The sequence below is a fragment of the Apium graveolens genome, chromosome 3 (genome assembly GCF_009905375.1).
Source record: "Apium graveolens cultivar Ventura chromosome 3, ASM990537v1, whole genome shotgun sequence".
In the NCBI taxonomy this organism is placed as follows: domain Eukaryota; kingdom Viridiplantae; phylum Streptophyta; class Magnoliopsida; order Apiales; family Apiaceae; genus Apium; species Apium graveolens.
Window position 1 is genome coordinate 62,494,675 of NC_133649.1, and position 25,911 is coordinate 62,520,585.

At 33.0% G+C, this 25,911-nt stretch overlaps 2 protein-coding genes across 9 annotated transcripts; both read right to left on the reverse strand.

Annotated features, from left to right (window-relative positions):
- Positions 1-3,500: 3,500 nt before the first annotated feature.
- LOC141712345 (1-acyl-sn-glycerol-3-phosphate acyltransferase PLS1-like) lies at positions 3,501-9,141 on the reverse strand. 6 transcript variants are annotated; one of them, XR_012571580.1, is made up of 6 exons: positions 8,624-9,141; positions 5,958-7,736; positions 4,992-5,142; positions 4,745-4,845; positions 4,513-4,666; positions 3,501-4,413 (listed from the first exon to the last, which is right to left on the reverse strand). XR_012571580.1 is itself a non-coding variant. In XM_074515251.1 (6 exons), the coding sequence occupies exons 3-6, from the start codon at positions 5,982-5,984 to the stop codon at positions 4,628-4,630; spliced, it is 318 nt and encodes a 105-aa protein (XP_074371352.1). In that variant the 5' UTR covers positions 5,985-6,016; positions 7,675-7,736; positions 8,624-9,060; the 3' UTR covers positions 3,501-4,627. The 6 variants fall into 6 exon arrangements, 2 of the variants coding, with proteins under 2 accessions (XP_074371352.1, XP_074371351.1); XR_012571579.1 differs by having other exon boundaries at positions 4,503-4,666; XR_012571578.1 differs by having other exon boundaries at positions 3,501-3,753; positions 4,263-4,666; positions 8,624-9,140.
- Positions 9,142-11,352: 2,211 nt separating this feature from the next.
- LOC141712346 (tRNA (guanine(37)-N(1))-methyltransferase 2-like) lies at positions 11,353-19,248 on the reverse strand. Of its 3 annotated transcripts, XM_074515253.1 has the most exons (12): positions 19,109-19,248; positions 18,201-18,338; positions 16,942-17,039; positions 16,284-16,388; positions 15,312-15,374; positions 15,088-15,161; positions 13,337-13,847; positions 13,140-13,259; positions 12,788-12,928; positions 11,916-12,022; positions 11,691-11,765; positions 11,353-11,602 (listed from the first exon to the last, which is right to left on the reverse strand). In XM_074515253.1, the coding sequence occupies exons 2-12, from the start codon at positions 18,293-18,295 to the stop codon at positions 11,522-11,524; spliced, it is 1,470 nt and encodes a 489-aa protein (XP_074371354.1). In that variant the 5' UTR covers positions 18,296-18,338; positions 19,109-19,248; the 3' UTR covers positions 11,353-11,521. The 3 variants fall into 3 exon arrangements, with proteins under 3 accessions (XP_074371354.1, XP_074371355.1, XP_074371356.1); XM_074515254.1 differs by lacking the exon at positions 19,109-19,248 and having other exon boundaries at positions 16,955-17,039; positions 18,201-18,337; XM_074515255.1 differs by lacking the exons at positions 16,942-17,039; positions 19,109-19,248.
- Between the last annotated feature and the right edge of the window lie 6,663 nt (positions 19,249-25,911).

Below are 25,911 nucleotides of genomic sequence, written 5' to 3' on the forward strand. Positions count from 1 at the left end.
CAATGCAAACCCGAAAATCACCGATTGATAATGATGATTGACTCCGTAAATGGGAAAAATGGCATTGCATATCTATTTGTCTGATAAGTGGTATCAAAAGCCACAACATCACAAAACTTTTGGTAGGCCAATAAATATCTCGGACCAATCCATACTAGACACTTCAAACGATTCTCTTCATCAACTCCGGTCCTAATAAAATATTTAGAACCACTTTATTCATTCAACCTATGCAACAAGTCAAACCCCGCTTGGGCGTCACTAATCTCAAACATTTTCTTCCTCTTGTCTCTTAACACATTCCTGATATGTTGAACATTGAAACCAACTTTATCATTACGTATTGACATGTCTTTCGTGTTGTACCAAACTCATCTTACTAGGGGAAACAAGACTGTGGTTGTGTACCAATGCAAGGCTAACTACCTCCCAAAGATGTTTTTTCTTTTGAGAATTGACATACATCCTCACCTTGCACTCACTTTTAGGAAGAACCTCTCTACGCCATTTATTTTGACTACTCTCGGCGGCGACACTTTTTCCATAAAGCCTACAAACATATAAACGACCATATATCTCGTTGTCTTTATTACGATGGCTCGTTTGAATTTTAATAGCAAATCCATTTCGTAAAGCATAAGCCCTAAAAAAATGACCGGCCTCATCCACACTTTAAAAATTTTATTCAAATATTGAAACCCTCATCAACATTTTCATACATATTTGCATCCTCTATATTATCATCTTCATCCTCACCCTCAACATTATCATTATCATTTTCAACCTCATGTTCAACCTCATTTTCCTCATTTTCATCCTCAACATCAACCTAATCGACATCTAAATTAATAAATTCCTCATTTTTATCTACAAATTCATCATCTTCAACAAATACAGGGGGTTTTAGGTTTTTCACTAATATTTAAATCATCAAGATGTACAATATGATCAATAGCCTCTTCTTTTTTTTCATTTTTACGTTTATGACGAAACATACGAGCAAATAAATTATCTGCCATGAAAATGTGAAATTGAAAATAAGAAATATACCTTGAATTGATAAAAATACTTGAATTTCTTAATGAAAATGCCCAAAAATCGCCTGAATTGATCACTCTCCAAGTAGAATTTTTATTGTGGATTTTTTTTGGTTTGTGTGGTGAATGGGAGGGTGTTGGGTTGCTGGGGATAAGGAAGCAATCCTCCCCACTGCGGAAAATTTTAGCGGTCCGTCCTACCAACCGCGAAAACTTTCTGCGGTCCGCCCCTAATCCCAGCCGCCCAATCCCCATCCAACGGTGGAAAAGACGTTTGTTAAATACCGGTCTACAACAAGCGGTTGTTGTAGACCGTTCCCCCTTCAGAAATTAAGGTTGTATCTTATAGGTAGAGATGCAAGTTACTGCACTTGATGGAACAGAACTGAGTCATGACGGGGAAAACATACTAAATGTAAGGATCCCGTGGAAGATGATGGTTCTTTGTAATGCATTTTGAGAATTTTAAGTGAAGATGAGGACTCTTCGAATATATAGGGGCCTTGGCTATGGAAAAGTGTAACTGCATCATTCTTTATGACATTACTGCGAAAGCAACTACCATTTTTAATAAGGAAATACAATAGTATTTCTTTTCTTGTCTTTATCTACATTTTGTCTGTTTATCAATATTACTCCTAGTTGTTAGGATTGTAGGGTCATTGGAATATTATTAACGTTATTGTTGTCTTGTCTGGTAGCCAGACCATATATACCTTTTATGGTAACCCGAGAACATTTCAATCTCATCCAAGACTAGATCTGGAAATTGGGTTCTCAGTTTTTCACCATAAAAGAATCCTCTGCATTGCTAGTTTTAAAGCTTTTGTGATTCTTGTTATCATGGTATCAGAGCTTAGGTTTGCGGGAGGACTAAGGTTCGATTCCCAGCCACCCCAACATTCTCACAATTTATTGTGGACACTAAAGGCAATTAATACCCCAAAGATGGGCGTCAGGTGTTCCACTCTTCGACCCATAAATGGGCTTCCATAAAAGAATCCTCTGCACTGCTAGTTTTAAAGCTTTTGTGATGCTTGTTATCATGGTATCAGAGCTTAGGTTTGCGGGAGGACTAAGGTTCGATTCTCAGCCACCCCAACATTCTCACAATTTATTGTGTACACTAAAGGCAATTAATGCCCCAAAGATGGGCGCCGGTGTTCCACTCTTCGACCCATAAATGGGCTTTCAAGTGAGGGGGAGTGTTAAATATATGATCCTATTGGGGCCTTCCTCTAATACCTTAAGATTTTAGATGAGCTGGTTACTCAACATAGTATCATGTTAAATATATGATCCTATTGGGGTCTTACTCTAATACCTTACGGTTTTAGATGAAGGCCCCAACACAGGATCATATATTTAACAATTTTTAATATGTTGCCGTGAACAAGATGGAAATAGATTAGCTGATTGCATTTAGCTTTAGTCTTATTAACAGATTATGAGGCTTTTTTCTAGAACTATCGTCGACAATATATGCCAATCAAATTAAAAGTTCTTGCATCGGATTCATTAGTCAAAATACAATTTACACAGTAAATTGGCAAAGAAATCGTACAAATCTTCCAAAAATAATAATATCAGCGATCAGCACCAGGCATTTGTAGCTCTTGCCAACAATTTTTGAAATTCTCATGCACACAGCAAAGCAGAAAAAGACCACCAAACTCAGTAATTGTAGCCAATTAGGATTTACATTTGTGCAGGTAAAGTCAGCCTCTCAGTTGGATCATAAAGCCGCTCGTACAGCCCCTGCAAGAAGGAGGATTGACGACAAATAATTCACCGTGACTGCATTTTAAGCTTAAGGTTTTATACTGTATTGGAAAACCTGGGCAACATCATGCTAGTCTGGCATTAGTCTATATGTAGAGCCAAGAGTGAGAGATTACCCTGATGGTCGCTGAGAGCAGCCTTTTTTATTTTCATTGGCATGCATTACATCAAGACCAATGAACCATGATCCAACACTGACATCATCATGTGCATATAAATAGAAGGTTGATCCGCCAAAAAAACGTTATATGTTAATTTGCAACATATTTGCTCCACAACTTTTAACCACTATCCCTTCATTAACAAGACCGTGTAACTCACCCTTTTCTTCTTCTTTTTTCTTTCGCCACAGGGTTGTGTAGATCACTCATAAGTTATCACAACAAAAGTGAAAGTTGATTTGTATTATCCTAGAGACCGAGAAACTAGAACTTCCATGACCGCTTGTATCATTTCACATAAGACAAAAGACTGAAAACTAGCACCCTACCTGTTAATTAGGATAAAATGAGCCAATGCTCGTGGAATTGCATATATCTCACTGGAGGCATGCTGAAAGTATCTATGTACGATAAAGATATTAGCAGGCTACATTAAATATAATTCAGAAGATTAATCAGCAGCTTTGAGAGAAAATATCACGATCATACGTACTACTTCGATTCTTCGAGTCCTACCATAAGCAAACTAAAGTAAATAATTAATAAAAATATTTAAAATTTACATAAAATTTAGTAGCGCAAGTGGGTTCACATTATATACATAACCAGTAACTTTGACATACAGTTTATACGAAAAATAATTTTCCCGAAGGCGCATCCACTTATCCTCATCCAAAAAGCCCAAATAAATTTCAAACTACATACTTCCTTCCAATTGTCGTGAACCCAATCAAGAGTGGAAATTTATCCGTCGGACCAGTTACTTACATTGGCTGCACATCGATACATCACTGATATGACCTATTGATCCAAATACACTAACTATTTTTGTTTGTGCAAAATAACATACAATTGCGAAAACTATGGCTTAGAGTTCACATAAACTATATCCGGAACGAAGAGTATAGCAACAGTAACAATGACCCACGTTTAATCATTAATGTCTGCCTGTTATATTAGTAACTGTGACTGAAGTGGGCATTAGAAAAAAAATGTGAAATGCTAATAGATACACAAGCACAGATATAATCGACATAGTTATACTCATGATTCTGTATGATTTGCTTTGCTGCTATGGAATATCTACACATGAAAATAACATTGAGATTCCCTACTAGGTTGAAATACCCTGAATCAAACAGCCCTATTGTATTTATATCACATCTTAGTATAGTATTAAGTAATTTTTGTTTTGTATTATTATAACTTTATGATACTTCCATTTTTGTTATGCTAGTCCTAATTCTGATTGACAATTTTTGTATATCATTATAATACCTACCGAGTAGCTTTCATTAATAATTGATCCACTTTTGGAGTTGATGCTGCATAAATCCTATTCAACCAGCTGCAACAATGTCAACATTAAGGTAAGCTACAGCCCTTGAGGCTAGCCTTTCTCTATTCTCTTTAACCTATCATATTGATCCTATCTGAAAAATGGTAACAACTTAAATTAAGTAATTTAATTGTGTGCATCTCTAGTTTGTGTTCAGTAAAATAGAGAGTTAGAGAAAGAGACCAAGTCATACTCTTTTGCATCCCAATTATAAAAGATGAAGGTCAATCTTGGTTTTCACCCCTTTTTCTGCAACTTCCTTGGCCTATCAGCAACACAATTACAAAGATGATTGTCAATCTTGGTTTTCACCCCTTTTTCTGCAACTTCCTTAGCTTATCAGCAACCTGAGTAAAGCAAGTAATCAGGTGTGGCCGCATGGGGAATGTTAATACTTTAACGTGGAGACCTTGATCTAAGCATACCTTTATAAAAGAGCCTGCATAAACCCTGCATGACCTGAAGTAAAGCTGCTGTGCCGCTGTTGGGTCAACAGCTCCAAAAGTCCAAGCCACCTGATAATTACCTTTCTACAAAAAAGCTTAATCACTTTAATAAATCACTGTTATTCTATGGATTTAAATATATATATCCTTCTTTCACCAACACATATAAATACTTGACTTAAAAAAAAAGAACTGATAATAGCATAGTGAAAGGAGGAATCCTCACTTTCTCTTCTGAACCACCTGGGCTTCGAGCCATTTTCTTGTATTTTTCTTGAGTGCAACATAACACACCCAGACCTGAAGCGTATTTCCATTTGAGCCCAGCTCCATTCAAGAAATATATACTCAGAGAACCACATTGACCGGCCTATAACCTGCTCATAGAGCATTAAATTTTAATGGCATTATCCTAAAAGACTTAGATGTTTAACAAGGTAGTATAAAAATATACCAACTACATATAAAAGGATTGAAGAAACTATAAATATTGACTAAAACCTTAATTATTTAGCATGTTTTCCAGTGAATAATTTAAGGTACCATAATCCAATAACAAAATCATTTATTTAGTTACAGAGGAAGGTGTCAACGGTACCCATAAACAATAAAGGGGGCTCCAACAGACCAACCTATAAACCACTAAAAAAGAAAATACATTGGTTAAACAAATTGTTTAAGTAGAAAATTTGCAAACTTTGATAGCAGAACCGAACAAGAAAATTATTGGAATTACACATATAGCTCGCCTAGCCTAGGATACCAAAATAAGTGAGTACCTTTTAAATTTTTTCCAAATTAATGTAGTATGTTGAGAGTTCAAGTCACGGTCTTGTAAAGAGGAGAAGCATCGCAGATTTTATCAAACACGGTTCATCTAATTTGGCTATTTTTGAACGGACCATAATTTTTCTATTACCAGTGTCCATGGACACAAGTGAGCAGATCCTGGACACGCCAAATTTCAAAAAATCTTAAAAAATATGCAAGTCCTCAGTTGGACAGCTACGGAGTCTATGTAAAAAGGAACCAATTCCACCCCCTTTTTCAGTTTCATGAGTATTTAAGAAAAGCAATTAAAAATCCCAGTTTCAACAAAGAAAGTTCTAATCAAGTTCTTATAATGAAAAATCCTTAGTGAACATTTAACTCTTCAGAGAAATTCCATTCAAAGTGAATTTAAAGCACTTACAGGGAGGAACTTGGATGATTTCTTCATAACAGCTAAGCACTACCAAGTCAACCTTATCGCTGGTGTGTGAAACAATATAATTAGCAGCGCACAAAACATATAGTAATAAAAAGTTAAATATGAAAAACATTGCAATTTAATTTTCCTTGACGTCCAAAGGTTAGTAGTAAGTACGGAAGCAATGGGCAAGGTATCCTTCTTGATATAGAATTCTTTCGAACTTTACACATAAGTCTGCATAATAAAACTTATATGTTATCCGACTTATTTATTCTTAAATTAATCTAATTCAGATATATTAGAGCGATTCATTAGAACCATTCTTTCTTTCCGCAATCTAACACAACTTAGAACCTACTGGCAATAGAGCTTTACTTTTCCGACAACCTATGCAAGCCAAGTTCTCCTGCCTTTTAGCCAAAAACCAAGAGAGGCCAGATTGATTTCGGTGTGTTTTATATCCAGCTTGGTATATTTGCCTCCAAAAGTTGCTTTGGAGCTGCAAAAACAGGTAGTTGGTAACAAAGTTGTTTACAACATCAGAGGAACATTTAAGGTGAGGGTCAACTTTGGTTTGATTCACTTCCACTAATAGTTGCATAGAAGATGCCAATTAGAATTGACAAGTCCTCCAACTCACCAACTGGCATCCTTATCACCAGAAGCTGTAAAATTAAGAGATGAAAAACACATTCTTCCCCTGTTTTAGTTCATCTCCACTGAAATTTCTTTCATAGCAAAAAGAGTGAAAACTTCAAATGTATAGATTGATGTCATGCATATGGTTCTGTATGCAGAATTGATTATCAAAAAAACAGACAGACCTTATATTATATACTAATTGCATATTCCATAGAAAGTTCTAACAATTTAATTATCCAAGAGTATCCTCAATATCAAAATAATAACACAAGCACAAAAATAGATGACACATTGACAAGCACCAAAAAGACATTCATATATAAGTGCGCCCTCTGGTAGGCTTTCCGGGTTCTCTATAAACATTATAGTATATCCGCAAAACATGAATCAACTTGTTTGTACTAGCTTTTCTGGGTTCTCAATCCAAGTTGCAAAATATCCAAAAAACATGAATCGACTTGCTTAACAAATTGCCAACCAAGGGGTAAATTACATCAATTAGGTTCAAATTATAGCCATCTGATTTTGAAATATTTATCACATTGGACTTTAGCTTGCTATTTTATATAGTTCATCAGGAAAGCCAACAATGTCAAACCAATGCAAGTATTAGAAATATGTTCTTTATATCTACCAAGCTCACATAAAACAAATTGCAAAAATGTAGACTTGCCATGGGAATGATCAATCATCTCAAATGACCTAAGTAGACTTCAGGCGGTGATAACTGTAAAATCCACATCAAAAGAACCCACGACTACTAATTCTTTTTCTAGAACATCCAATTAGAAGTTAAATTGTCCTTTGGCATTGACAGGTTTACGGTACCAAACACACGGGTTTCCGTAAAGTAAGTACATTCCACCAATTCCCACTTCACACTAACTGTGTATCTGTGTGTAGGTGATGGAAAGTGTCACAGAATGGGGTTGCGCCATCAGTTTCCTAATTTGGAGATATAATTATTTCATACTAATGACTCGTTTCTAACAAGATCTTAGCGCACCTGTACGTTCAAAATCTAATTACCATAATACATAAACATTAAAAACCTAAATGGAGCAAAGGAATATACCTAAGGAGAAGCAAAGACTTTTTGAAGTATAGAACCCTTTTAGCAGCATCCGATTCAAGTATCTGGTATATTACAAAGAGGGATCTAATATCATCAACAAAAGACCATCGATCATATAATTGCAGAAAACAATATGCAATTATGCAATGTAGTTAGGGATGTCGCACACGTCCTTCAAACATTCAAACATCCTATTGCTTGAACATCATAAGCTTTACAAGCCAATGTGAGGGCAATTTACATAGAACATAATCATCAATGACTTTGATATAGAATATAACGAAAAAATTGAACTTTAATTAGATTCATATGCATCAATAAAAAACTACAATAATAGCAATTTCATATAAAATAAAATTTACTTAACGATTAAACTAAAACTGTCAATAATATTTTCTCTGAGCTTCAGCTACATGAAAGTCATTATTTATGATTGTGGATGAGTCATGCACATTCACTTCCTAGGGATAGGCCACATGTTCAAATAAATTGACAGAAACCATTTCATTCACATGTATTTTTTTATCAAAAAACATTCAGTGCCCTCATCCTCATCCTCAATGTCCATGTCCATGTCTTCGTCCTAAACCCGGTCGTCAATTCTCTTGCCTTTTTCGAATCCATAACCTACAATGTAGACCATATGGTCTGCACCATACGGTTTTCCGCTTGTATTAACAGTTTGGATTGTGAAAGACTCCGATTATACTTATAAACTGCAGGATGTTTGGTTTTTATTATCGGTATCGCCTTTTCATTCTCCAAAATTCGGTAGGTATCAATGAATACTCTTTTAGGAGTTGTTCTGAGGGCATAAATTGTTCCATCAAAATTGGGGTAAAATTGTTTCCGAGGAGAGGTTGCTCATCCAGATAATCAGACTTAAAAAATGTACCAAAAGATTTCAAATACTGAAATATCTCGGATACAGTTGCCCCGAAACCATTACCTCTGCCGTAGGACGGCCACACATATGGATTCACCGAATGAGCAGGAGGTTTTGCTTTCATATCGAAAAAAGAGCTCAAAAATGATAACCAATCACGCATCTCACTGGCTGATATATCTTCCTTCAACGGATGTTTCTCCAGATAGGCGATATCTCTTACGCATACTTGGATCGAGAAATTCCAACACTGGCCCGTATAAGATTGTAAAGATACCGGAGAAAAGGGCAATTCATATCGCCAATCTTTGACAACATTCCAATTACCTGGAAAATCTCCTTTACTAATGCTTTCGAAGAGTGTGTATTTTTACTGAATTAGGGTTAGGGTTATGAACGGGTATCAATGGGCGGCTGTGGCTGTAAAATCGTATTTCATTTCTACTTCAATTTGGATTAGGATGAAATTATTTTTTTTAGATATTTTCATGTTGACTTACTTTGATGTATAAACTATAAACGTAAATATTGTCAAAAGTGCTATTGTAATGTTGAGGTTATGATTTTTAATATATTATATTATTGTTAAAATTATTTAAATATATTAATATAATAATTAAAAATTATTAGATAATTAAATCATTTATAGTAAGCTCACGCTTTAATTATATTATATTCTATTTTAAAAATATAAAATTTAATAATTAAAAACTATCTGATAATTAAACCATTTAAAGTTAGCTCATGCAGAACATGTAAGCTAGTGTAAATAATTTTCAAACATCTTTTTTTAAATAAATTCACTTTTTAGAGCTAAAATAACACTATATTTTAAATAATTATTATTAATTTTTATTTAATATTTAACTGATTTCTAAAATGCCCCCCTACGCATTTTTGAACACAAATGGACACTTTCGAATACAAAATTCAATCATACTTTCAAATACAAATTTAACTTTGGCTTGATTAAATCCATTTAGAATACTCTGCACATTTGCTTTGAGTTTAAATCTGAAGTTCTCAATTCATCTAATCAAACGATATAAGACACAAAATTCTCTTCAGCAACGTATGCTCATAATTTTACAATAATAAGAAACATCAAAATAAAAAGGAAAAAAAAACAATCACCATTTTTATCTCATCTCTCTCTTCATAACAAATTCAATTAGTTGGCCCAACATGAAGAAGCGGAATGTACTTGAAAAATATGGAAAACTAATCTAGGTAGGCGTGAATACGGAGAGAAGCAAGACTGAAGGAGGGAGGGGGAGGAGGGATAATTTCAAGCTTCAACACAAGGAGAGTCCCATGAGCACATTATACAGGGATGCTCTGCCTTACAGTTTGGAAATTGTAGAAATGCAGCTGCGTTAATCAGCATACGTTGCTGAAGAGAATTTTGTGTGTCTTGTATTTTTTAATTAGGTGAACTAAGAACTTCAGATTTAAACTCAAAAGCAAATATGCAGAGTATTCTTAATGAATTTAATCAAGCCAAAGTTAAATTTAGTTAAATTTGTATTTGAAAGTGTGATTGAATTTTGTATTTGAAAGTGCAATTTGTGTTCAATTTGAGAGAGAGAGAGAGGAGAGAGAGAGAGAGTGAGGGAGGGAGAGAGTGAGGGAGTGAGGGAGGGAGGGAGTGAGAGAGGGAGCGAGAGAGAGAGAGAGCGAGAGAGCGAGAGAGCGAGAGAGCGAGAGAGAGAGAGAGAGAGAGAGAGAGAGAGAGGGAGAGAGGGAGGGAGGGAGAGAGAGAGAGAGAGACTCATTACTTCAATTGAGAGAGGGAGAGAGGGAGGGAGAGAGGGAGAGGGATGGAGAGACAGGGAGTGAGAGAGGGATGGAAAGAGAGAGAGAAGGAGGGAGTGTGAGAGAGAGAGAGAGAGAGCATATTTGGGGGACTCATTACTTCAATTGAGAGAGAGAGAGAGGGAGAGGGATGGAGAGACAGGGAGTGAGAGAGAGGGATGGAAAGAGAGAGAGAGGGAGGGAGTGTGAGAGAGAGAGAGAGAGCTGTGCACTCCAGTTGAAACTTACTCCACCTCTGTAGACATAGGCAGCAACAGTTAGACTCAACCCAAGAAATAACATTTCCTGGGTCCTGACTCATCTCCATCAACATGTCATTCGGAATTCCTAACACAACTTCGATATTCGTCCCGATAAAGGCCTCAAGAACCTTGTGATCAGTCTCAAACAACTTCACTTTGTTGATGCCATTTCTTAACATCATTTCAACTACATTGTTTGGTGGCAACTTATGGCTAGTCATTGTGCCCCAGTCCACTCCTACACTTGACCCATGTACAAACAACCCCATGTAAACAATCACAAGCACCATTGTTACGAAGAGATGATCACACGGTAATATTATGTCTGTCATTTTCTTCACTTGATAGTTTCTTGATGGGCCTTTTTTGTTTTTGCAACTTTCTTGGTTCAAGAATATTTTTATATATAAAAAAAGTTGGTTAAAGTTTAATATGCCAAACTAACTAATTTAGTCATCTTTTATAGCCTTGAAAATTTATCTTTCTTTTCTATTTACAAAGTTTAGTTTATAATTTCAGACATATTCGGAACTCAACAATTTTATAATTTTTTTCATAAATGACGGCTCTTAAGAAGTTCCGTAGGTATTATATTTCTATAAATCTGCGTATATCTCACCTTTCCCCTGTCACCGATGTACTCAAAGATGTAGAAATAAAGTTGATGCTGGATCAGAAACAAGGCTAAAAAGCATATAAACATTTTAACAGCCATAGTGCGGTTTAACAAAAATGTGATAACATGAACTTAAAATTTTATATATTGGAATAATTCTTCTCAGTGATTATTTCAGATTACACTGTGTTTTGTACTTGGGCTTTTTGCCTTTTAAATTTAAAAAGAGAACCATGGGACATATGTGTTAAATCACCAAATTTGCGATTCTCTCCACAGATCTGTAGATTAGCACGGTGTAGGAATCTCCAAGTCATCTTCCCCGATACAGGCTTCTTCCGGCAGCTTGAAACTTAAACAATACATAGCCTGCAATACAAAACTGTTGGTTATACCGTGAACTATAGAAATATAACTTATATAACTCTCAATTCTGATATTACTTCAAAGTTCAAACCTTGTATGGAGCAACATCTCTAACCCTATGAAATACTGGATCTTTGATACTAGCCTTTAAAGCGGACTCGGCTTCCTGTCAAACAGTCAACATATAGAGGAATAATTTTAGATTGAGGGAATCGAGTACAACACCATTCAGTTAACTTATATATATAGTTTATCATGCAGTGCGTGCAAACACCCAGAAAAAGTTTGTGAAAAGGACCATGATACGGGAACTTACTGATATTACTGATTCTCTCGTCTCAGATGACCTCATGAAGCAATAACAATGAATCCAAGGTAGTGAGCCCTTCCAGTATTTTCTCCGAATAAGGCCTCTAAATGAATCTGCAAAAGACACGTCAAATTTTCATATTGCTTGTCCAAAGGGAAAAAAGAAAAATAGAGTATAACATCTACACCATAAATCTATTTACTATGGAACTAGTAGTTTCAGAGTAGTAAACTAAACAAAGCTATTTCGTATACCTAGGAACTATACAATGTAACTCAATTTCTGGGAATTTTTAGTTCCTTGTGTAACTATAAAGTTGACATAACAAACGAAACCCAAGAATAACATCTGAAATGCATTCTGTTCAGATAATTTTAAAATAACATCTACGCCAGAAAAAGAATCTTAGTTTGAAATATATATTGTTTCATATCAGACTTCACCATATTAAAATGACATGATGTCATCATTAGCCAATTATGCATCATTTGTGTAATAAAAATCTCAAAGATTGTAGGGGTAAAATCATAGAAAACTTAAAGCCTAATATCTACAAATGCGACTTTTATCCGAATTCAGATATACATAAATAGATCTTTCATAAAAATTGACCGGAAGTTTATACGGTTTGCATTGGCATAGCCATTTTTTCCAAATAAATTTTAAAATATATGATTGACAATTTGGGCATAGCATGGAATATACAACACAGAGATCAGTAACATGTAAAAATATTCTTTAAGGTCCACGTTAGGAAACAAGTAGCATGAGATTGTATAGAGGAAAAATGATGTCTAGTCAGCAAGTTGGTGCAATTCAGCAAGTATATGTATATGGGATAGAAAGAGAAATATAGACAAGGACCTATATAAACATACCAATAAATTGAAGGGCAGAAGCTGGAAGATTCATTATCACATGATCAACATGTTCCCAAGGTTTAGTATTGACTGACACAGAAGCTTTTATGCGTTTGTTTTTTCCCTTGCTTGCCTTTGAAGCTGCACAAACACCAACCTCTGGGGAAAAAAAAGAGCAGGACTTGCACCATGAATATAATATCTGATAATCTAAATTAAAAAAAGCAGCACTTAGAGCATGAATATAATATCTAATAAGCCACATACACAAATACTCGTTTTTTGAAATTAGCTTATAATATAAAGTACTAGTTTGATGACTAAAAGAGCACTATGTGTCCATTTAACCTCCCTGAAATTCTGAAAATACCTTCTTCAGAAACATCTGAACGTCGTTTAAGAGTAGTCACACTTGCATCTTCATTCATACCTATACCTTTGTCAGCGTCCAAAGTAATTGACTTGCTGCATGAAACTTCTTCCACCTTGCCTGCAAAACATATAAAGATCATATTGATAATTATGTTTTTAAGTACACAACTCTACTGGGTAGAGTGGCAGGTATACCATTTGTCTGCCCGCTGTCTTCTTTATTTGGTACTTCGCCCAGTTCGTTGAGTGACCCAGGAAAAGGAGCAACATACTGTCTCTCGCAAGTCGGAACTGACATCAGTTGTGCAATGAATTTTCTAGCATCCATGTTGTATGTATGAACGCAATCCTCAACCTTGTTGATTTTGGCATTGATCTTCAGATAATTAACACTGTCTGGATTTAAATCATTTGCATACACTAGGCATCCTTTCTTTGCAGCTGGAATAGCGAATGGACCAATACCAGCAAACATGTCACATATGGTTTCCTCTTCTTGAAATATCGATATCAACCTTCCATGTTCATGGTCCAACCTTGAATTCCAATAGACCAAGCCATAATCAAGCTTGAACGTTGCTCCACACTGCTTCACTTCTGTAGTCATGTCAGTTTTTCCAGCTAGTACTTCAAACTTTGGTACACGGAACTCATTAGTAATACTTCCAACTTTATTAACAACCGTCTGGATAGTGGGATAATTTTTCTGAGGATATTAAGGAAACAAAATATTAAATGATGCAAGTGAAAGATGTTTTCTGAAGTACGACACAAGTTAACTGATTAAACACGGACACACAGCCTATTACAAAAACCTTTTTCCTGTGCACTTTGTTTTCAGTTTGTGAATTCTGTTTTTCTTAGTCCAAAACCCCAAAACTGGTATTCCATATAAAAGAAAGAACAATAATTCTTTAATCATAATTCATTTCAAATATAATGTTAAGCACTTCAATTTGGAGTTTTGGCAACCTTCTTACATTAAAAGGTCAGAGACTAACACTAAAAAAACAATAGTCTAAGGAAAATAGATATTGGCGATTTAAGGTTCAGACCATATGCCCCAATATAAAAGATGCGCATTTACAAAAAGATGGTATATATAAATATAAGATGTTGCCATTACCATTATAATGCAAAAGATATGTGTTGTGTGTGTGTGTTGGGTATTCAAAGTAGATGTGGGAGTCAGGCAGATGAGGGAGTCACTGAATGCAATTTGTGAACTGTCCAGGTCTTTCAAAGAGATTGATCACACACACTACAAAGAAAAAGCTTAAATAGATGCATTGGTATCAATATTGCAAACAGTGTTTCCTATGGAATTCTTACCAACTGTCCTTTGCTTTGTACTATCATGGAGGGAATTAAGCCTTAAAAAACACCTTTCATGTACTTATTCACAGGTTTTCAACCCAAGCATAATTAACCAAACAGATAATTTTCAGAAAGAAATCTAAGCACCCCCTCCCCCCCAATCATAAGTGCAACGGATTACGGAGGCATGGCATCAAGTACAGATCTACTTATCTACTTAGTACTTACTAAAGATAATCTCTAAATAGCAGCTAAATGTTGGAATATTGAAGGCATGAAGACAGAGTTGTGGGTCTCACGCTTGATAAGTAGAGAAAGAACTAGTGAATAGACAGATGAACATAACAGCCACAACCAACTATTATGGACACCACTTACACAGTCTTTTTAGACTTTAGTTGAAGTAGAGTGGACTGAATATCGGAACGACGGAATCCCTAAGCCGAGTTACTTCAGCTAAATAGACTAGCAGAGCAGTTGTTGGAGGAATCACTTAATATGAGACATGTGCCTTATATATCGTAATATATAGATGTATGTAAATATAAGAGTATCTTACAGATACAGAAACTATTCAAGTTAAGGCATCTTTTTGAATAACAGTACAGGACATGACTAGTGAAACTCACATCATATATAACCTTCGCAATAATATCCTTGTAAGGAAGTAGTTCCTGGCATATGTTCAAATGGGCAATGTGACCTGCATAGATACTGCATGTTAGTCTAATCAATCATAAGTTGGAGATGAAGGCTCCAGCCCGATAGAGGAAATCCCCTGACATCATCAGAAGGTATACAACTGGTAAAGCACAAAAACTGAAACAATATAATTTATAATAGTGATACTTAACTATGGTTTCAAATGATGACTGTGCTGTAAGCCCAGGAGGAAGAATCTGCTTCAACACGTGATCTATCGCGCAATATCAACCATTAAGGTTAGTCAGTAACAGGTCAAAGTGGTTTACCATCAGCTGAACTCATTTACAGAATCAATGTAGCAGCGAAGCAGCATACACAATTATTGCAATAATCTACAGTTTAAGGAGAGTGGAAGTATTTAGGGGCTGGAGAATCGTTTACTAATTGAACAAAAAGCAAGAAATTATACCAGGCAAAGCATTTACAGGTTGGAAGGAAATAATCATATTCATGGATCATAGTCTATTTGACGCCTGAATCAAAACATTAATAAACTACATATATGTTATATTGCATGTTCTGCCTGAGTCATCTATTGTATATTGACATTACCTTCACAGGGTCCTGATAAGAGACCTCTCGAGGAAGCTCTTGCTTTTTAATGGATTGTTAGTCATGACCAAGTGCAACAAATAGTTGCTGAAGGTGGTTAAATCTCAAAAAAGTGAAGATAATCAACACAAATCAACAAAGCTTATTTTACCCGTTTTAAGAAGAAAGGTAAGAGTTAAAACAAAAAAGAAATTGATAACATAGAATAATTTAAAGTTTTAACTTAAGCTTTAAATTTAAGCTAGATAAAGAATATGTTATATGCTACAAGTTACTTCTAAAAAGAAATGCTTAAACTGTATTTGAACAAGTTTTGAAAAAAAAACTGTATTTGACCAGCCTCTGCATATTGCATAGCCTATCCCTAGCCATAACAAAGAAGAAAAAATGCTGTGGAATGCTCCACCCATAAAGAATTATACTCTATGACAGTGATTCCTACGAGATTATTTTAAAGTTATAGATATTTAAAATTTACAGAAAAGCACCAATAATTCTTCAATCAATGATATTCATGTAATCATGTTCCTTGAAAGACACATAACTTATCCTAATGCACATAACTGACCTGCACCCCAGTAGGAATATCCAAGGGTCATTGAATAAGGAACTACTTCCACTTCAAAAAGCTTCTTCAGCTCGTCAATTTTTTCACTTGGAATATCAGATAAATCTGTTATGCATAAAGATAAAAGATCACATCATTATGACTTCCCTATTGGTTACTCACTAAAAAGTACACATGACTCGTATAATTGATTATGTTTATTAAAGATGGGCAGTAAGCGCCTATCAGTGCAACTAAAAGTCTAAAACCTACAAATGAACAGAACGAGAAATATGGAACCAGCAATATAGGACGGAAAGCTGAAGAAAATTAACAAACATCAACTTGTTGATTTCAAATCACAGTTGAAAAAAATCTTGCGTAGCACTTAATCATTTGGCTATAAGATCAATGAAGTCCAAAAAATTATTAGCATGTAGAAAGCGGGAATAGAACTGCAAGCTTAAAATGGATAATTGATGGTTATGTGACTATTACGATGAAGACAAGAAGTTGCATAAATTTCAAGAATCTTACAGCACCTAAATAAGAGACATTGAATCACTAGCAGTGGTCCCCAGAGTTCGTTATCATGATTCTCAAAAGTTAAATGCAAATGTCTAAAACAGGCCAAGTCAAAAAAATATAAAATCAAAAAAGAATGTTCATGCTAAAATACCAGGAGTCTGAACCTTCTCTGATAGTATAATATAACGACATTTCTCATTTGCTGGATCTTTGGTGATAGGACTGATTCGAGGTCTGTCAATCAAGTACCTAGAAGTAGCATGACAAATGTAAATGTCATGTATGTCTTTGTTTCCTTTTAAATACATATAAATGCATAATTCAACTGGCACATAAACCTTAACAGCCAAAGATGGAAGGCTTTGCTCTATCTGGAAAAACTTGTTTTTTGATCTCTCAATAATGATTGCATTTATGAGAAAACTAGTGTTTCGGTGTATCACCAAAGTACATATCTAACAAAATTTGAATACAATAAAATATGTAATTGATCACTTCCAACCCAAGTATAATGATAAACTCAACTAATCTCATTTTATATATTTTACCACTTGCTAGTCTTACTAAATTCCTTATTCGTTATTTCTTATACTCAGCAGATACTACAACTATAGAATATTCAACAGAATCAAGGAATGGCAATGTTTGACACTACAGAATACAGATGTCATAATTTACAGGGACAAGCCCAAAAATGACACAATTAGGACTAAACTAACCCAAACCTGACATGACTCAGAATTATAATCCTTCAAGCTCGTATATTAATTACTGTCAAAGATGAGCAAGTTTTAGAATGACACAAAGTAACATGTATACAACCATAAACACTAAAATTAAAACCTGAAACAGGATAAGAAATAAAAATAGCAATAAGCTTGGGTGGATTACTGCTAAAAATAGCCCTAAGGTGACTCACTACAAAGAAGGCACTACCCCTGGCATATCCAACCGCGGAAGAAAGGAAATTGATTGGATTACAACCCATAACGTGAGAACAATAACAATTTCAAAACTCCACTAATAAGTACTAATTATAAGAAATGTAGGAAACAGATGAATAAAAATCCTTTTGAATATTCTACAACCATAAACTAAAATATTCAATTCCTAATAACCTATTTATCATACATAATTAACGTTTATACTTAGTTATAAATAACTTGTTGCAATGACATACAATAGATACAAATGAATCTGTTAATTTCCTGATTTGCATCAATACCCCTTGAAATGTGACGATCAATATATATTTAAGGCATTTAAATAGCACAACTCACACAAGATATTATGACTTGAACTGAAATCGAGAATTCCAACTTAATTTTATATGACTTAGTTAACCATACTATAACTATATGAAACAGAACTTAGTTAAACCTGACAGGACACTGAAAATGAAGTTCATACCCATGTAGCAATCTGCCGACAGCCTTGCACATCTCCCGAGGGATACGAATTGCAAACAATTTCAACTCCACATCAACCTTGCTCTCATCCAACATTCTGTGGTCTTAATAAGTATCAGACTTTCACTATGCCAGTGTCCTGAAGGATAAGGAAACAACTATATAAATAAAGGTAGAGTTGCTTACTATTATGAACTCTATAATTTTCCTAAAGAAGTAATTTCAATATAAGTATGTGACACTTTTCTAGCCAGACCTCATAACCAACATAAAATAAAGCTCAGTATCATAAACAAAGTGCAATTACCATGTCAATGAATAGCAAAAGGCTTAAAGTGAGATAATTGTAGTGATTCGTTATTCAGTTGGATGGCTGGAATCGGAGGTAACCTACATTTCTGGACTCGGTGCACCTACTAGGTTCTTCATTCCATTCAACCAACTTAAACCAGTCCTCATTCTATCTCATCAATTACCTATTAATGTTCATTCCATCCGTCTGCTCGTATTTCTCACAAATCTTATAATAACAAATTACTTATCATATTTTTAACTCTAACATACTTCCATTTCACTTCTAATATTCCCATCGTCTTCGCACTAAACACATTCATAAATCCAAACAATCCTCAAACAACTAAAACTTTCAATTGTACATAAATTTGCAAAATAACAAATTCAGCTTCATCAATTCTACTAAAGCCAAAACAATGTGTGAATTTCAAGCAAAACCCACGACTTATATGCATTAACTATATCAAATAAACTAAACTGCATACAAAAAAGATAGAATCTTTTTATAGCCGAATCATAATTCTTTGAAATTCAAGAACAGCACAATGAATTATCAAAAACTCTATTTCAATAAAATTTAAAAAATCAGGAAGAAAAAAAGGAACAAGAACTCACTTTAAGAGAACCCCTTTAGACAAATTTTCAAGAAGCTTTAAGACTTCAATTTGGGTAATTTTATTGATATTGAATTAGGGTTCAAGTGCTGTGAACTCAATCAGGGTTTACGGGTTAATTCTTTAGGTTTGGGCTGTGAGTAAAGCCCAATAGGATGGCTAAATGGGCCTCTTATACCAGTAAGTATTTATTTCAGCTTCGAAACGTGTTTTGTATGGTGAAGTCCTACACTGTGCACAAAATGAAGCATTGAAGTGTAAAATTCGATAAAACAAAATATAATTATTTAGTTTTATCTTTTTGTTTTAATGATAGTTTGAAACATCCGAATGCATGTATATTATGTTCTAACTTCTAAGATATAATTGTTGTAATCAAAAAGTAGAATAGTTATTTTTGTAAATCGCCGGACAATTTATTATTCTTATTTTTTGTAAATAGTCAGACATTTTGTTATTCCATATAACTTGTAAGAGAATTCCAAACATGAAAAACCTTAGCTAAAAACTGAATATCTTCAAAATATTCCATTCCAACCATACTCTACTCTTGTCTACAATTATAGTCAAATTCTTATGGATTACTCCCTCTGTCCCCCTACGTAGTATACGTTGAGGGACGGACGGGGACGGGGCACGGATTTTAATGCTCCGGTAAAGTGTAGTTGTGTAATTTATTTTTAAATTTTTTTCTAAATTAAAATTTGGATGTTAAATTTTTATTAAAAAAAAATCTCAAAAATAAGTTACGAAAATATTTTTTATAAGAGCATTGAAATACGTGTCGAGTAGTTGAAAAGAAACGTATAGAATTAAATGGGACAGAGGGAGTACTATATTTGTCGAACCTCGAACCTCTACAAGCGTGTAAAAAATCTATAGGAAGATTACACATCATTTTTTATTCGAAATTACTGTTTTGCCCATGTATTTTTTTGGGGAAACATTTTATTCGAAATTATTGTTTTGCCCATGTATTTTAATAAATATCAAAAATAGTCGTTGCTTTTTGGAATCGAACCTATGCCGACTATTTATAAATTTAACACATCAACCACTTGAGCTAGAGACACTTTTGGTTAAACTTTTATAACATTAAGTATTGACTTACACGAGGTGTCTTGCCTTATATTAAATTTTATATTTATTTTAATATTTATATAGAAAATAATGATTTGAGACTTGATTGAATAACTCATTTCGATATGCTAACTTTACACTTATAACAAACATATGAATTCAACAAATTGAGCTAAAAGCTCATTTGGTTAAATTTTGATAAAATCAAGTATTGAGTTACATACTTCTTTCTTTATTTTGGGTGACTAAACTTATATAATTCAATATTTATATTGAATAAAATTATTCTAATACTTGGGTAATTAGCTAATTACAATATAATAACTTTACACTCATGTGCAACAAAGGGATTATATTTTTTTTTATTTATACATTCAATAAATAACTTATGGTTAATAATATATTATCATATTAACTTGTTGATAATATCTTACCATATAATAATAATTTATTAATGATCGAAAATTGGATAATTAACTCACATCGAGATAATAATTTTATACTAGTGTAACAACTAAGGGTATAATCAATCTGAGTCGAGTCGAAAATTGTCAAGCTCGTAATCGATTAAAAATGTTCGGGTTCGAGCATGAACTCGAGTTTAACCGGACTTTAAATTTCAAACTCGAGATTCAGGTCGTAAAAAGTTTGATAGGTTCAAATTTTTTAGGGAAAATATATAATTCGAAATTAATATTTTGCGCCCTTATTTGAATAAATATGGAAAAATATTAATGGCTTGTATAATTGAACCTTTGACACCTATATCCAAACATGTGATTTCAATCGATTGAGGTAGATGCTCATTTGTTTATATTTTGATAACATCAAGTACTGACTTATATATTTGTTTCTTTATATTGGATGACTAAAATATATAATCTAATGTTGAATTATTGATATATAATAAAATTATTCTAAGATTTGAGTAATTAGCTCGCTCCAATATACTAACTTTATACTCATGTACAACCACGTGATTTTAATTATTTTTTTATTTATAAGAAATTTACGAATATTAAATAAACAACTCGTTGATATTATGTTACCATATTAACTTATTGATAATATATTACCATTTAATAATAGTTTATTAAATATTGAGACTTGGGTAATTAACTCACTTCGAAATACCAACTTTACAACAACTAAGTGTATAATCAAGCCGAGCCGAGTCGAAAACTTTCAGACTTGAACTCGATTAAAACTGTTTGGGCTCGAGCACGAGCTCGGTTTCACTTGAATTTTAAATCAAGCATGAAACTTGTGTCGTAATTAGTCCGGGAGTCTCAAGTTCGGCTCGAAAACTTGAATCAATTTCACAAAATATTGACCAAAACTCGAAATATGATAGGTTATGCTCGAATTCGATTGTAATAAATATATGAAATATTAATAAAATATTAAATATTTAGATAAAAATATACTTCTATTAAAAAATAATATCGGCTTGATAAGACTCATGAACCTTATGAGCCGAGTAATTTGAAGTTCGAGTATACCTTGCAAAAAAAATTACTATTTTGTCCCCATATTTTGATAACATGACAGCTAAACATTATAATATTTTTGGTATCTTCAGTTGAAAAAATTATTGAGACTTGATAGAAAATCATTATTTTTAATGGTAAGACTTCACTTTCCGCGACACAATATAAATTTAAGGATATTCGTCGTTACAGTAGTCATTCTTACATAGACTACATAATATGATACGAAACAACACACAAATATCGTAAAAGTACATAAAAAATAGCAATATTTTATAAATAAAATTAGCTCGTACCTTACACGGGTAATAAAGCTAGTTATATATAAATTCGGATACTATAATCATCCAGAATATGTACAATATCATAAAGAGTTGCGTTCTTTTCTTTTTATTAACTCAAATAAAATGGTATAATGCAATATACATAATTTACACAAGTCAGACAAAAAAAATAGCCACGGACCCACGACCCCAATCATACATATCCATAATTAAGCAATATAATTTTTTTTCTTAGCGGATTCAAGATTTAAAAAAGCTGTATCAATGATACATATCCATAATTAACATATATTTTCATATAAGTCATTTATTTATTTATTATATCTGTTAATTTAATGTCATCTAATATTTTTTTTAATTACTTTTTAGTTATTTATTTTTTAAAACTAAAAGTCTAACAATGGCATATTAATATATTACATTGTAATATATATTTAATTTTTAAAAAAAATGATTTTAAATTCTACATTCATGTTTTTTATTTTATAAAATTATTTAATTTATTTTATCATACAATAGATTAGTTTTTTATCATACAGATATTAAATTTAGAATTTTCGTTACATATTTGAATACACTGCGAAACACATGTTTGTGATTTACCGGAGACAAATATGCACCGTAACCTAGTTTCAACGATAATAGAGTTACGATGTAACTGCAAGTCCGATGAACCAAACAAGACCTATATTGTGTATGTTGACCACGGCAAGACGGCAACTGCGTCCCCAATCCAGAAATGTAAGATGAGTATTAAAATTGAAGTAGCTTACTAGACCGTCCGCGGCACAGCCCTCGTAATTTATAATAAATTATTTAAAATTATATTCTGATTTTCATTTTAATTTATTTTTTATAATATATTTAATTTTATAAATAAATTTTAAAATTAATATTATTGATAATATCTGATTTGGACTAGTATATATACATATTTTGATTCAACTTACACTAACACAGCATAATTTTTACAACATAATTTTATATTAATATTGATTTGTCTAATATATTGTTCGATCGAAATTTGATATTTAAAATTTATTTGGTATAAACATTTTTGATCATGTTGTGACGATCATCAATTGATTTTTTTGGGGACATATATAAATATAAAAACATTATCCAATCGAAATTTGATATTTAAAATTGGTTTGATATAATCACATAATCGATCCATAACGATCATTAATTGAATTTTTGGGGACATGCATAGATATTAAAACATACTTAGATCGGTTAATCAAACAATATATATTTTATCCCTCCCTTTTCCTTCAGTTCGCTGGCACCGTGATTTAAACTTTAAACTCCTTAATATATTATATACATATAAAATATGTAATATATATAATTTATCATAAATAATTTAAATTAATTTTTGACGCATCTGATTCTAATTCAAGTACTTCTCAAATCCAAGTACTTAGTCTCGATATGCTTACTAAGTACAATAATTTTAATGTGCAGTTTCAAAATCACTGGAGTATTTGAATATCACTATATCAGCCCTATATAGATAGGGTCTCTCATTCTCTCTTTTGTGAAATGTCTCTTTTAAATATCATCTTTAAATATCATTCACAGACGTAGGGAAGAGCATTTGTTTCGGTTAACTGACTATCGACCAAAATATTTTGATTTTAGTTCAGTTATGATTTTTGTATATTTCAGTATTTGGTATCTTCAAGGTTTTTCAGCGAATTAACCGAAAGTCGAATAACTTAAATATATTAATAAAATAAAATTATTTTCAATATTTATATCATATTAGTAACAATATACTTATAAAAAATAATTTATTTTATTTTAATGACTCGTGACTCGTGAGTAATGAGTGATGATTTGTAGTATTTTTATTCCATATTTTATGTGATGATACTTTAAAATTTTTAATGTAATTATTTTTCAAGTAATATGGACTTTGGATTATAAAATTGTGGATGTTAATATCAGTGTTAATAACTTAGATTGTAGCTTAATTTTATTGTCAGCAATTTAGTTTGAAACTACTAATTTTAATAAATTTTACTTATTTTTTAGATTTTTTTTAATTTGCTTGTAATCTCCTCCATGAATATTCGATTTATATTTCAGTTTTCGATTTTAACTGGAATGTTAAATTTGATTCAGTGAAATAATCAAAATTATTCCGATTCTTAATTCGGTTGTGTTTTGGTGCTTATTCGACAATTTGGTTATTTCGATATTCGATAATTCGGTTTGATTTTTACCAAAAAAATCAGCCTACTCACCCATCTTGTTCTACACATAATTGAAATTTTGGATCAGCGACAATACTATTACGTAAGAGTCAATTAATCATGTATTTATAAAAATAATAATTTAAGTTAAAATGATTTCAAATAATTGATTATATATTTATAAACTGTTTTTCTATGGTGTGCACATGAGCACACAATAAGTACAAAATTTGATGAATTTCTCTTATTTTTGATTGACTTACTCTCTTTAATAATGGTGAACTCACTGCATTTACAATAATCAAACCAATCAAAAGCATCCAAATTCATAGGTTTTAGTGTTTAGTATGCGTTCATGAGCACACACCAGACAACCTAAAAATATGAATGATTCGAGTATGCACAACACAATCTACTCCTAATTAAAATCCCTCAAATATTTTTTAAAATAATTTTGGGATTTTTATGATACCCTTGATATTACTTTTACAAATCGTGATTTTTGAAATTTTAAGATAATGAAGTTTGTGAAATTCCAAGTTTGTAATTATGACTATGGACTTTAAATGGAGATTAATTAGAGGGCACTACTAATCTTTATGCAAATGAATAGTTAGAATAAGTTTATAAATGGGATATTAATGAGGGTTGACAACTGAAATAATTTTAGTATTTATTGTGAACGTATTTCATTAATTAGTTGAGCATGTAATGATTTTATTAATTGCTGGTATATTTGTAATTATATTTGAATTAAGGGTATAACTGAAATTTCACAGCCAATTTTTTTGGCTCATCTTGCCCTTGGTTCTCCGAAGTAGGGGTGTATGCGGTTCAGATCATATCGGTTTTGGGGTAAAAGTCGAACCAAACCGAGAAGAGCGGTTTTAGAAAATTGTCATCTGCAACCGCATTTGCGGTTGCAGTTAACCGCGTCAATTGCGGTTATTGCGGATCGGTTTGCGGTTCAAACACTTATTTTTAAATAATTAATAATTTACAAAAAAATAAATTCGGAATATTAATAAATTCAAGTTTAAGTTACGTGATAAATTTACATTCAAAAATAAAATACAAATTAATGTTCTGTGTGGAGCAATGATATTAAAAACATACAAAAATATGAAGGCGAGAGAAAAGAAAAAAGAAAAGGATTAAAATAATTACATGTTGATTACATTTTTTCATTTTTTTGGTTATATATCTCATAATGATTGTGAATTTTATGACGAAATCTTAACATTAACCTAAAATTAGTTAATAAATGTGTATACTTATTAATTTATATGATATCAACTACATTTTTGAAATATATTTTATTATAAAGGGAGTTGCTCAAATGAGAACCAATCTTATCCACACATTTATATTTTAAGTTCTGTTTTTTACTTTTAATCTCTATCAGCTAACCACCTCCTTCCCTACCAGCCTCTGCCACCGACCACCGGCTGCCATCATTGCCGGAAAAAATCGGCTGCCACCGTTGTCGGAAAAACACCATACCTCTTTCTCTCTCGCCCCTCTTCTCCCGCACCCACCCTCCTCCTGCCTCCAACATATCCTTCAACTCCAACGCCATCATTTACCACTTCGCCACCTGAAACTTCGACGACACATCTCCTCCATCCTCAACATCTGTAATCATCCTTAAAATCAGCCTCGAATTGCAAATGTCTCGCAAGCCAAAATTCAGATTAGGTGTTTCAGTTAAATTGTCGACTACGTTCCGGACGAAAAGATTGACGTGCA